The 12,834-nt window shown below is 48.9% G+C and overlaps 1 protein-coding gene across 1 annotated transcript; it reads right to left on the minus strand.

The window, feature by feature from the left end:
* Positions 1 to 1,293: 1,293 nt before the first annotated feature.
* Positions 1,294 to 8,850, minus strand: C1R (complement C1r). The gene is made up of 11 exons (XM_075034591.1): positions 8,666 to 8,850; positions 7,652 to 7,880; positions 7,224 to 7,416; positions 6,899 to 7,042; positions 6,553 to 6,749; positions 5,990 to 6,137; positions 5,788 to 5,909; positions 5,114 to 5,192; positions 4,566 to 4,706; positions 2,840 to 2,914; positions 1,294 to 2,609 (listed from the first exon to the last, which is right to left on the minus strand). The coding sequence occupies exons 1-11, from the start codon at positions 8,671 to 8,673 to the stop codon at positions 1,807 to 1,809; spliced, it is 2,139 nt and encodes a 712-aa protein (XP_074890692.1). The 5' UTR covers positions 8,674 to 8,850; the 3' UTR covers positions 1,294 to 1,806.
* Positions 8,851 to 12,834: the final 3,984 nt, after the last annotated feature.

Raw genomic sequence — 12,834 nt, forward strand, 5'->3', positions numbered from 1 at the left:
ACCTTCAAACTAAGGTAAGACATTTCCTTTGCTTCTATGACCACAAAGCCTCTCAGGCAAGCAGTGTCACATGATTACTCACTAGCTCACTGATTAACTCCAGTCTTTCTGGAAAAGGACAGGAAGACAAGCTGCTGAAATCAATTCAGGATAGCAGAGGAGAAGAGAAACAGAAATGTGGCTGAATGGTCCAGGAGTAGGAGACAAAAAAGATACTTACTTAGCTGGGATTGCTATTCCTAGAAGGGTCACAAATTGCTATAGGGATTTTTGGCAAATCTTCTATTCTCCATGCCTCAGTTTCCCAAAGTTTCTAGTCTCCTGCAAAGCGGGAGATTCTTTTAAGATGGCTTCTCAGTAATTTTTCCCAATTTCTACAAGGACTGAAGAGTTAGGTGTGTTGTTGTTCTTGTCACCTGTACTCACTGAGCATCCCAGAAATTCCCTGGTCTTCACCTGGAATACCCCCCAGTTGCGTATGCCTTATTCTCCCTTCCCTCCCCCGAACCAGGGTTTATCCATTGCTCCTGTGCAACCAGACACCTTGTTTTTCCATGCTTTTCTTGCCTCTCATGCTCCCCTCTTGCCCATACAAATGGGAAAAATCAACAGAATTCTGACCCCTAGAGATCATGGATGAATTTATATCAGATGTGCAATTTCACAGATCACTCCCCAGGGTATATTATCTCAAAAGCAAATGAGAGATACTGAGACCTGAGAAGATCTGGAGCTGGATCTCACAGAAAACAGTGTGAGAAGGCAACTATGACCTTACCCCCCCACCCCGAGTTCCCCTGTCAAGCTCTTGCAGACTTCAGTTCTCTCAGTGACCCCCAAGAAAAAGGTAGGTTGTTCTGCAGGAGCAAAACTAGTCAAGAGACAACTCCAGAGAATACCCACAACACAAGAGGGGTCATCTTCTCCCTGAGTCAGCATCATTTTAGAGGTGCTGTCCTGCAGTCAGAGCTTTATTTCATATAGTACACAAAGAAAATCCATCCTCAAATTCTGATCAGTAAAGGTTCCTGGGCTCTTTTCTCCATGAGGTTGGCTGGTGTCTTCCCTGTCTTTTGAATGCGGCATCACACAGACAGCTTATTTTTGCCTCCCTTGAAGCCATCTGGAGTTTCAGACTGGGTAATCTAATGGTAGTTCTGTGACAGGTGAGCAACTGCCACATGCCATTGCAGAACTGGAAACACTTTAGTGGTAGGTAGAGCAATCCCTATATAAAGTCCGTAAATTGCTTTCAGTGATGGGGATTATTTAGTAGTTGTTAAAAACAAAGACAGAAAAACATAACACACCTGGTTTCTCCAGCAATGATTTTAATATTCATAGAATCTCACTGATGCCAGTGGGCATATGCACACTGTACTCAGCACAAAGTACCACATCCTTCAAGAAAGTCTGCTGCCCCGCAACCTTCCCACACAATAGAGTACAAAAGTAGACTGCAGTAGTCTGACCATCTCATCAGCACTTTGAATAATAACATGTTTGTTGTCATGAGATTTCCTGATATTATTAAGACTTCATCCAGTAATAAGCTTTGGAAGAACTAGAATATCCACAAAGGCGTCCCACAAGCTGCCAATAGAACAGCGGCTTTGGTAAGTTTTGATGGTACCACCAAGAATTCACCAAACAGTATGGCGGCTTTCAGAAGTGCTCAGGATGAAGGTTACATGGTCTGCATGTTTGAAAAGCCTTTGGGACATCATCAGAAGCTTTAGATATGATCTGCTCTGTCTGGAAATTTATATGCTATCAGTGATTCTTCAGCTAGTAGGACAGCAACATTTAGAGCCTATCCTCCCTCACTATTCCTTTGATCCAGTCCACATAGTTGAGGATCTTGGTGTAGAAGCCGTAACCTTCGGCACAGCCGATACCCCAAGAAACAATACCGGTAGCCACCCAGCGACCGCTTTCCGTGTCTAACACGGTGAAGACACTCCCACTATCTCCCTGGCAGGTATCCTGTTTGACTGTGAGGAAGCCAGCACAGAACATGTTCTCAGTGAAGACCATAGGTACATCTCTCTTCTTACTGTCCAGCCAACTCTGACACTTCTCTTGAGCGATGACTGGTAGGCTCACATACTTCAACTCATTTGAAATAAAGTTTTTTTCCACACCAAAGCCGCTCACGTAGCCCTTGCGCCCATCCATGTAGAACGTGGTGTTGGTAGTATCGGGGAGACAGATGGGCAGCACTGTAGGGCCCAGGGTTACTGGGTGTTTCAGCTCCAGCAGGGCTATGTCCCCATTGAAGTTGTGCTCATCTTTAGGGTTGTAATCTGGATGGATAAAGATCCTACGTATAGGGTGGTTACCCATCTTGTGGAGCTCTTCTACCTTGGTGTGGCCAAGGAAAATGTTAGCCTCCTCTGCTAGCTGGTCCAGGCTTACATTGTTCCCTCCTGCCTCTTTGGGGAAGATGGTGTGGGCAGCGGTCAGGATCCAGCGATCGCCCAGGAGCGCACCCCCCCCTCGTCCGTGGATGCCCGTCAGAGCCTGCCAAGGGAAATTGCCTGTCCCTGCTGACTTGCCGCCCAAGATCCGCTGGACTTCGGTAATGGGTCTGACCGGCTTCCCACACACTGTGGAGAAATGCAAGGAGATCATGACACCCTCTGTCGCCTGGCTTGTCTCTCTCTGTCCTACACTATCACTATTCGATTTCACCTTATTTTTGCCTTCCTGGATAGATTTCCCTGTCCTCCCTCACTGATACCATCATCCTTACTCCTCTCCTCGCATGTTGTCCTGGCTTTGTACCGACTGTAAGCATGAATTGGTGAACACCAGACAAAGTCAGTATTTTACTGACCTGGCAAGCAGGCAGGAATCCTCGTCTGGCCGTCTCGACCCACCCAGGTTCCCTCAGGAGAGCAGGTGAATGTGTCTGTAGGATGAGAGGGAAGTGAATGAGACCCAGGCTTGCAGGCATGGGGTGGGAAGAAAGAAGAGAAGAGAAGAGAAAAGAGAAGAGAAGAGAAGAGAAGAGAAGAGAAGAGAAGAGAAGAGAAGAGAAGAGAAGAAGATATTTTCAAGGGTTCCTCTCTCCAAGGTGCACTCAGCCCTTCCATCCCAAAGGCACACTTTCCCAGGAAAAGCTGCCTGTGGTATAGTCTGGAATGTCTCCATCTGGGATAGCATGTACATCTCAAAACACCTCAGTTCCAGGGGACCAGTAAAGCTCAGGCACTGCTTCTGTAGAAGAAAAGCTTGAAGAGCAATGAGTGAAGTTTTAATTCACTCAGTCCACATGCTTACAGAGCACGGTTTGACCTTATTTAGCCCAAAGAAGGGAGAGAACAAGTATAGACATGGACTCTAGATTCAAGTTTCTGGTCTCTGTAGTTTGCAGAGAGTAGGATAAGGTGGTTTGTTCCAGAAACAGGAAAAAGATGAGTCAGTTACTGTACATGCTCAGTATCTATTTCTGAGGCTATATCACAGGTCAGCTAACTTGCATGTCACCTCTCAACACAAACTCCACTACCTCTAATGCTCTTGCTCTTCTTAGAAAGTTTGTGCTGGTGACTAAAAGTAATTTATATACAATTTATCTTACACTGTAGTAACTGCTTCCAAGAAAGTGTTTGCTATTCTCTTTCAAAATTGACTAAATCACCATGACTCCCCATCAGAATTTGGCTGGTGCTGATATTTACTTGCTCCTGATTTTTTTTCTGATTAGATTGAGCTCTGACTCTTTACGAAGCAGTTAAACTCAGATGCAAGAATGATCAAATTCAGCGTCAGTACCAACTTAAAGAACTCCTTAGCTGCTTGCTCCTGGTCCCAATGCTAGCATGTCACCTCTCTCAGCCATGCTGCACAACTGTGCATCCACGCTGGCAACCATATCCAGGAACTGATTCAGCTTAAAAATCTACATCTTTTAGTGGAAGCTAAATGAGCAGCCAAGGCAAGGAAATCATGAACTCCTTACACTGTTCTTGTAACCAAAGCTCCTGTGTCATCAAATCATGTCTCAGGTGCAAAAAGAAGGCATGTGAATGGTTCTCAGTGTTGCCTTAGTTTTTCTGACCTGCTGCATAAAAATAGATTTTTCTGTATGTATATTAATTAGCCCTCAGATGTCTCTGCTGCTGAACAATAGTCCAAAGAGGTAAACAGTGTTACAGCGGATTGGAGTGTGAGTTTATTTATTTGCACCTGCAGCAACTCGGACTGGTGTGGTGAAGTTTCAGGATTTTGGTGATTCCCGACACCATGCCTCAAATTTCAGTGAAAGAATGAAATCCACTAGAGAAGAATAAATCGTGACTACAGAGGAGAGAATAAGTCTGCAAAAGTTAAGGAGGGTGTGGAGGAGGGATGCGCTGGACTCTGAGAATGAAGCAGGGTGGGAACAGGCTGAGACAACAAGCCTCAGGAGCTATGCTGGAGAGCCAAGGAAAGATTGGAGAGCTTTCACAGCTGGAAAGCATGAGCCCTAAGCCTGGGGAGCAGAGACAATTCTAACTGGAAATCTGAGAGGACTTCTCACGCACAGATTTCAATGTCTGTGTGGGATTAGGACTCACCACCGCCTGTTCCAGTGACAATGTGATAATATGGCTCATTGCATCGGTATGTGATCACTGACTGGTAGTTGTTGTTTGCGGGGTTGTTAACATAGCTGAATGCCCCATTGGTCAGGTCTGCAGGGTTGCCACAGTTCACAACTACAAAAAGGCAAAAAAAAGAGATGAATTAAAGACAGCCTTACTGCCTGCAGGTTTAGGCTTGACTTGGATTGCGGCCATGATGTGAAGGACCAGTTAGTACAGCAGGCAGAGAGGTTGTTCCATAACGGATCCCAGACTGGGATCTTTTGCTTTTAGATATTACAACATTATAGCAAATTTATAGTGGTGTTTCATGCGTTTTGGTAAGGGAGGAAAAACATTTAAGTTTTCGCAAGTGGAAAAATGTAATGAAAGTCAACAGTGGACCTCCACAGGTCCTTCCAACCAGCATATCCATGAGTCTATAGCCACAGACAAATTGAGTCAAAGAAGCTGAATTCCCCATGTCCTTGGAGGGGGAAAGCCATGGCAGGGGTCATAACCCCCATTCTCAGGTCACTCACTTTCACAGCGTGGCATGGATTGATGCCATGTCCCATCAGCCTGGCAGACAGCCGTGAAGGACAGCAGCTTTTTGTTGTCCTGCATGGGAAAGAAAAACATCTCTCTTGGTTTTACAGAACGTTACATTCCCTTCCCCGCATTAGAATATTATTCTGTCTGCCCATCTTTTCACTGCTGCCCAATAGTTGCCCCTCTGCAGTCTGTTCCAATTGCTGTCCTCTCCCTTTGCTGCCTTCTCTCTATCCTGTGTTTGCCACAGGCTACAAATTCTTCATAGCAGGCCAAGATATCAGCAGCCAGTGACCATAAAACCGTGACAAGTCTGGGGCACTACCCAGTCCTGGCAATAGGATGGCAAGGGAGGCAGGTAACATCTTCTGCTTCAAGTCTGATTTCATAGCCTTCCAAAGAGATATTCTTGTTTACCAATGCCTCCTGGGATCTTTGTCTCTCATCTTCTACCAGGGCTTTGTGAAAGAGTAACTGCATAAGGAAGGGAGCTAGGAAAGGCGAAACCACTGGAAGAAAGCCGAAAGAAGCAAGGAAGAAACAGGAATTGCAAGAGGTTGCCATGAGTGAAATCTCCAAAGAAAATTTTACTGAAAGGTGAAAGACTTACAGAAACTGAAGAGAAGCAAGAATATGGCTGAAAGGAGTGGAGAAGGGGTCTCACCTTTACCAAGTTATACCCAGTCTTGCAGCTGACAATGAAATAGTCCTGAAATTGATACACAGGCTGCAGGTCTCTGATGATGGTAAACTGATCCTGTGGGACAGGCTGTGGGCACCGTATTTCTGTTGGAGAATGGGACAAAGTTGGTATTAACAAGTGGCATAGATAGGCTGCAGTAGCCTCTGGGGAAGAAACATCTTACTCTCCGAGGTGTAGTGGATCTTCCAGCCACGGCTGTACCCTGACTCATCGGTGAGGAAGAGTATGTCCACCTCATTGCTGTTGGTTTCAATGCTGCCAGGTGACTTCTTGCCACAGAATTCACCAATCTTTCTCCCTGGTGCTTGGATCTGATGAGGAAAACATGCATCACAGGGACAGAACACACATCAAAACCACACATGCCTCTCTGCCTCAGTGTCCCTGTTTCAATCCAGACCAGGTTTGCCACAGTGCCTATGATGGTGAACAGGGCTGGCTGGCTGACCCATCAGTACATCCTGAGATTAAATCAAAGCGAGATAAGACTGGAAGAAGGATGATTTTTTTGGCTTCACTCACAGGGGCCTGTGACCCAGAGCCTCCGATCTCAGGACAATTGTAATTAAGCACACTGAGGGAGGGACAAGGGAAGAGCTCAGTCCTTCATGCTGGGGCATTCTCCTTGTACTGATCCCATATTTCTCATCCGAATAGTGGTGTCCCCACAATTCCCGTCCAGGTCTGGCAGCGGGGTTGGAAGTAGAGTTTGCTAATCTCCAGTACCTTGAGCTGGTCATAAGGACAGTGGACTTGCTGGTGTTCTTCAATCTCAAAGGGTTCCAAGAACTTGAGGATGATAGACAGGCCCTTTTGCAAACGGATGCTGTAGTTACACCGGAGGTCTTCAGGATAAGGCTGGGGGTACTCAGGGCTGCTCACGTACCCAGATGCCTCTGTGAACAACTCACTGCTGCACTCCACTGTGGTGTAGAGGAAGAAAGTAGAGGTCACACTGTGGAGCTGTGTTGTCTGCAGCCCTGTCAACTGCTCCCCAAGTCACTTCTCCCACCCTTCCTGGCTGAAGGGCTCCTTCCCTGGAACCCTCTGATCTTTCAAAATTCCAATTTACCTTTGCAGGAGTGGTGGTCACTCTGAAGCTGGTAGCCAGTCCGGCAAGAACAGAAGTAGCCACCCACATAGTTGTGGCAGAAGTGCTGGCACTGAGGCCTTTCATCTTTCTCAGCAGCATTGTTAGGGTCACATTCGTCAAGATCTGAAGACATAGCAGATGCAGGGACAAGGGGAGGAAAGTGTTAAACCGCTCTCCTGTACGCTGAAAGTACACGGAGATCCATATCCTTGCTTACAGCTTCTCTTTATTTGCCTGACAAGGGGGAAAATTGGTTGGAGCCACCCAGGCTTCTTTCTGCATGCTGAGGGTATTGCCTACTCACCCACAGCTCGGTAATAGGCCAGGAAGCCCCTGTAGGGAATCACTGTGCCATTGTCTTCATTGGAGAAATCGGAGTGAAACTCCAGGTGCATCCTGTTCCCCTTAGACACAAACTCCTTTGTTCCTGGGTGATTGCCTGTGGTTGACCCAAGCCGGCCGCAGTATCGGCCCAAGTTCTTCTTGTCCGCTTTGATCTGTCAAGGTTAAGGGGAAATCACTGTAGCCTCATCAGATTCAGTCTGCTCCATGCATCACTATTACCCAGCTGTGAGTTGCCAGAACCTGCTCCACCCATTTCTATCTTTAACTCCTTCCCTTTCCTTTGCGGGAAGCATGAGAGGAGGCCTGGTGAATGAAAAGCCACTGTATGTGGTGGCCCCTAGATTCCCATCTCCAGCCACCCCTTGGCCCAGGTATCTATGCACATACCTTAACATAGTCATAGAAGCAGGACTCTGATGGCTCCAGGTCAAAATATTTGAAGGTCAGTTTCACCACATAGCCTTCTGGGACCCGGATATCCCAGGTGCTGACGTTATTGTTGGGATACGGCTTGGGGTAACTGGGGGATCTGATCTCCCCAAAAAGCTTTCTTGGGACAGGACTGGAACTGATCACTCCAAAAAAGAGGAAGGCCCACGGGAGAAAAGGAACGTGCCTGTGAACACGGCAAGTAAACTATGAGATTGCACAAAATTAGGTCATCCAAAATCAGGGGAGACTTCACAAGTGACTTATGCACTGTCTAATGGAATCCAAACACGGGAGGTCTAGTTGCAGGTCCAACGTCTGCCTTGGGTCACTCGGGACCGAGGAGGACAGCTGAAATGAAGACACCAGCACCGCCCAGGTTCCAGCAAGGCATTCTGACCCAGCCAAAAAGAGTCATCAAGACAGGAAATAGTTAGAAGGAGCACGGGTGAATTCCGTGAGCAACATCTGCTTGTTCCCGGCAGTCATGGGGCTGGGTCTCTTAGGACCAGGGGAAGTTTAGTTCCCTTTGGCTCTGGGCCAGCGGGTCATTTCTGGTTATTGCCAGTTTCGGGTCTTTGCCCAGTTCCTTTGGTGAGGATCTGAAGAGCTCCAGCTCCGCTTGCTGAGGAGCAATCCCGCAGTGCCTGCTGGGCTGTCCTCTGCCCAGGGACACCTCGCCCTCTCTCCTCCGAAAGCTGCCACTCTTTTTCCCCCCTCACTCTGCAGACCTCCCCTCTTCCTCCCGCGGTGTCCCCCCAGAACAACCTCACCGCCCGCATCTCCCGAAAACATCAGCCGGGAAGATCCTCCTTCCTCGACCCTAACAGAGCGCCCGCGGAGGGACAGACGAGCAGCACCTTCGCCCCTGTGACCCTTCTCCTTCCCGGCAGGGTCCCACCCTCCCGTCCGCCCCCGCAGAGACGCGGCTGCGGGTCCCGCGTGTCCCGTCCCCCCGGTGCCCCCACTCACAGGTCCATGCGCTCTCCCGCCGGGCACGGGCAACCGCTGCCCGTTCTCCCCGCTGCCCCGGCCGGAGCTCCGGTCAGGGAGAGCCTCGGGGAGGTGGTGGTCGGGGGGGGTGGCCGGGCAGGTAGGTGGGGGGAAAGGCGGAGGGAGGGAAGAGGAAAACCCCGGCTGCGAACGGCCGGGCAGCGCTCCGGGCTCCGGCCGCCCGCAGCGTGCTGCCCTCTGCTGCCCGCTCCCTCGGCCACGCAAACCCCGACTGGGCGGACGGGGGGCACTGGGGGGCTTGGTACATCCTGGGCAGGCAAAGGCGGTCTGTCTCTTCTGGGTGGGAAGGCAGGAAGAAGGCTGCTGGAGACCGTTCCTAGGGTTTGGTCTGCTAAGCTGGTGGCTGCTCTCAGTTTGGTGTGTGTGTCCCCAAAGACGTCCTCTTAGGAAGGCTCCCCCGCTCCTTCTGGGCAGTTTTCCGGCGTCAGAAGACAACCAGAAATTTTAGTCTTAACAAATTAAACTTAAAAAAATAAATATCAAACTCTCAGTTTCTCGGTTCTGGCTTGCTGAAGAGCAGAGGTTTTTGGGGATGGGGACTGGGAGCTTCTTCAGGGAAAGCAACGAACCTCAGACATCCAAGTTAAACAGGTATCGAGAAAAATGGACAAACCTATAGAATTAAAAGCATTCTGAGAACAAGTCCCTTTTCAAAGCCCCTTCTTGCTGTTTGTTCTGCAAGCATTTCTAGGAGAAACAAGATAGATAGAGAAGGCCTTCAGTGTTTAATGGGGAAATGAGAAAAAACCAGCAACTTGCAAACACATTTCAGGCTTTTATCAACATAGTGCCCAAGACATGTATCGTGTGCTACCAGCTTCGTGAAGTTTAAAATTTCTTGGCTTTCAGACTTTGGTGTAAGAGGTAAAACACCCTTTTAGTGTCTTCCTTTAGAATTATGGGTGGCTTCAGAGCAATTACCAAGTTTCTTGCATTGAAATCTTAGGATATAATTCACAGCTACAAAAACACGTTGAATGAAGATGAAAATAGTGTTAAAAAGAATGAAGAAAGCATGTTTGGGATATTTATGGAAGTGTACTAGAGAACCTGCTCATCAAACATCTTTGAATTATTATCTGAAAAAGATCACATAAACATATAATTAGTGCCTCTGTAATAACACCATCACACACATCAGAATTAAGATGAAGCAGGGGACATTACCCCAGTACTTCCTGATGTCCAAATATCTCCTCTGCTTGATAAACATATTTGGGCAGGCTCACTGCTGTGCCGTGCTGGAGCAGGTTCTGCTGGCTTACTGTCCCACCAGAAGGGAAGCTTTTATTCAGAGACCACATCTGGAAAGTAGCTGGCAAGCACTGGAAATTACTCTCTGAGAGATCTGTTATGAACAGATCACCGGTGGGACGAGTGTTCCCTGGCAAAGCACGGCTAGACAGAGGTGTTTGAGGATCATTTGTAAGGAAGCTGATCATTTCCGTGTGTTCTGGACAAGGAATCTTCTATCCAGGGATCACTACTGCGAGTTCTGTGGCACTTTCAAGGCACATCTCCTATGTCTTCATCTCCTCCCCCCGCCCTGATAACACCATGGGGGCTACTAGGAGAGTACTTCAGCGGGTAAAGCAAGGGTGTTTACCTGGGGATATGCCTAACTGGAGCAGCCCACCTCTACTACAGGTCCCATAGACCCACCAGATTTGGACAAGTCAGCTACACCCTCAGTCCTGCTCTAGTGCTTCCACTGGTGGCGTTCCCCTCCAGATACTCTGTGCAATCCTCTTCTTCATGTTAGGTAGGAGCCAGGAAATACTTGGTACCATTTTTACCTCGGGAGGATGTCCATGCCTTTCTTTGCTAAAGGGCAGAATACGTGTAGAACCACGGAATACATGTAGGACCACAGAACGCCAAAACTAGCACCTGTCTGGTGCCTGCTTGACTCAGCAGGGTTACAAGAGGACTGGACAATAAATCCAGACAGTATCAGAGCAAAGTAAAGAAACCGTAGATCTTCAGCATGGTCAAAGATGCCAGCATCCTCTTACAGAGAGAGACTCCTGCTTTGAATACAGTGTGTTGCAGGAGGTCTTTGGAAAGAAACCTGCTCGACAGGTGGCTCCACCACCTACCCTACAGTACACCAGGGCCACAGACCCCGGCTCACCTGTGAACACTGAGCTGCTTTCCCGGGACACTCTTACCTTCAACCCCTTGGTTTGACTACCCATCGCAGACTTTTGGGGACACTCTGCCACTAGCCATAGGGCTTGGGCTTCACACAGCCAGGCCTGTGCTATCAAATGGCTTACCACCTTTTCGGAAAAATCATGCCACTCCTGCAGTTCTGGCTGATATGGAGAAGATGACCTACACCAAAAGAAGGCTCAGGACTCTAAGAGTGTGTCTTCCTGCTGGTATGGGATGGTGAGCAGCAGCAGCATCTTGGCAGTCTGTTTCTGTGTCTTCGAAATCAAGGAGCAAAGCCAAGTGTAATACCCCAGAAGAGATGTAGTTCTGCAGCACTAGCCACTCAGCAAGGGGCAAAACCAGTGTCCTCCCAGTATCACACCTTATCCCCTGCCTTACGCTAGCATCCTCACCTCCCACGGGCTTGTGTCTCAGCAATATAGTACTGTTGTGCAAAGTCACTATCTGACTTAGGCATCACACCTATAGCACGATTACAAAAGAAAAAACAGTGAATTATTAGTGCTGGTAGTTACTAACTGAAGCCCCAGAATAAGTTGGAATACTATCCCTTATGATTATTATGAACATGGACCACATCAAGTGGGTATGATTCCTATCTATGATTCTGGCACAACCAGATGCTTCCTGAAGACGCGAGGCTGTCATGGATATACAATGGCTGGCAACGAGTCAGAAGCAATCCACTGGGCAGGTCACCTCACAGGCTGACATGACAATTATGTGGATATGCCAGCGGAAGAGCCTGGCTAACCACCTGAAGGCAATAGCTGTCTACCATCAAACCAGAATGTAGGCTCAGAAAATGAAAATTTGTACCAGCTTTTGGTGCAGGGCCTGAAATGGGTTGATTAGTTGTTGATTCCACAGCCTGGAAGATGTCAGTCTGGACACAGTGAAGTGAGCTCGGTCGTGGGGACCAGAAGCAGCTCAGAAGGGCTCTCTTCATATGGAAAGAGTACAAAGAGGGCAACAGTTGAACCAGCTTCAGCTGCTGTCAGTCAAAGCTCTGCCTTTTGCAACCTCGTAATACAACAAAGGTAATGTAGAGTCTCCTCATGATAGAAGGAATGATGGGTTGTGGAGGGGTCTGTGTAGAGGACATGACGTGCTGGGTGGCGTGGCTATGATTGCTCGTTGGGTTTGATTTTGTCCCACCCAGTGGTACTCTTGCACTATTGACAGGGTGCTGCAGCCTGGGATGACCTCAGAGACAACCCTGAAGAGCCAGCGGTTGACATTAGAGGTAAAGCTGCAGCTTCCCAACCGCTTGCTTATCAGATGTTCTGAAGTAAGGCTTTTCTCATGGCACTCATCTTTGCATCTTCCCCGAAGGGAAGCTCTTTGGAAAATACTACTTTTTAGGTGAGGAGCTGGAGCAAACAATTGCATTTTCTCAGCTTGAAAAGGGCCTGTGGCTTTCAAAATCTGCCTGCCTCCTGGTCCTCCGCGATGCCAGCAGCCACGCATTCCCGCGTACCCTGCCCTTCAACCTCTTGTCGGGGGCAGCCGCAAGTGTCCTTCAGAAGTACCTGCCTGTGGGCTCATGCACATCCCATCAGGCGTCTTCATTAAAAGACGCCTCCGTCTTTGGCACGGGTCTGGCTTTTCAGGGGACCTCCCCTCCTTTGGTTCTGTCCCTTGGTCTCTGACGGTAGCGAGGAGCTGTGGGGAGATGCCTCCAGGACGGCCAGGAGCCGTGCTGGGGCTAGAGGGGGTGGCCGTGGTTTCTCACGCCGGGAGGAGAACCTGACCCTTCCTCACCCTCGGGACCCTCTCAGGGGCTGGGTCCCTCGCCCACCGCCCCACGAAACCCCATCACTCGGGAGGACGAGGTCTGTTCTCTGCTCGAGCACCCCGGAGAAGACGGCTGGGGCGGGCGGGGGGTGGCTGCCGAAGAAGGGGGACCCTCCGCCACGGGGGCCGGGAGGAGCGCGGGAGCTGTGCGT

Source organism: Buteo buteo, chromosome 8 (assembly GCF_964188355.1).
Source record: "Buteo buteo chromosome 8, bButBut1.hap1.1, whole genome shotgun sequence".
Classification (NCBI taxonomy): Eukaryota; Metazoa; Chordata; class Aves; order Accipitriformes; family Accipitridae; genus Buteo; species Buteo buteo.

Bases quoted from the DNA above. Each gene is read 5' to 3' on its own strand.
- C1R (XM_075034591.1), bottom strand. The intron at 5,910-5,989 runs GTAAGATGTTTC...ATTCTCCAACAG, and splicing joins GATCCACTACACCTCGGAGA to AAATACGGTGCCCACAGCCT. The intron at 5,193-5,787 runs GTGAGACCCCTT...TTTCCCATGCAG, and splicing joins CTGGGTATAACTTGGTAAAG to GACAACAAAAAGCTGCTGTC.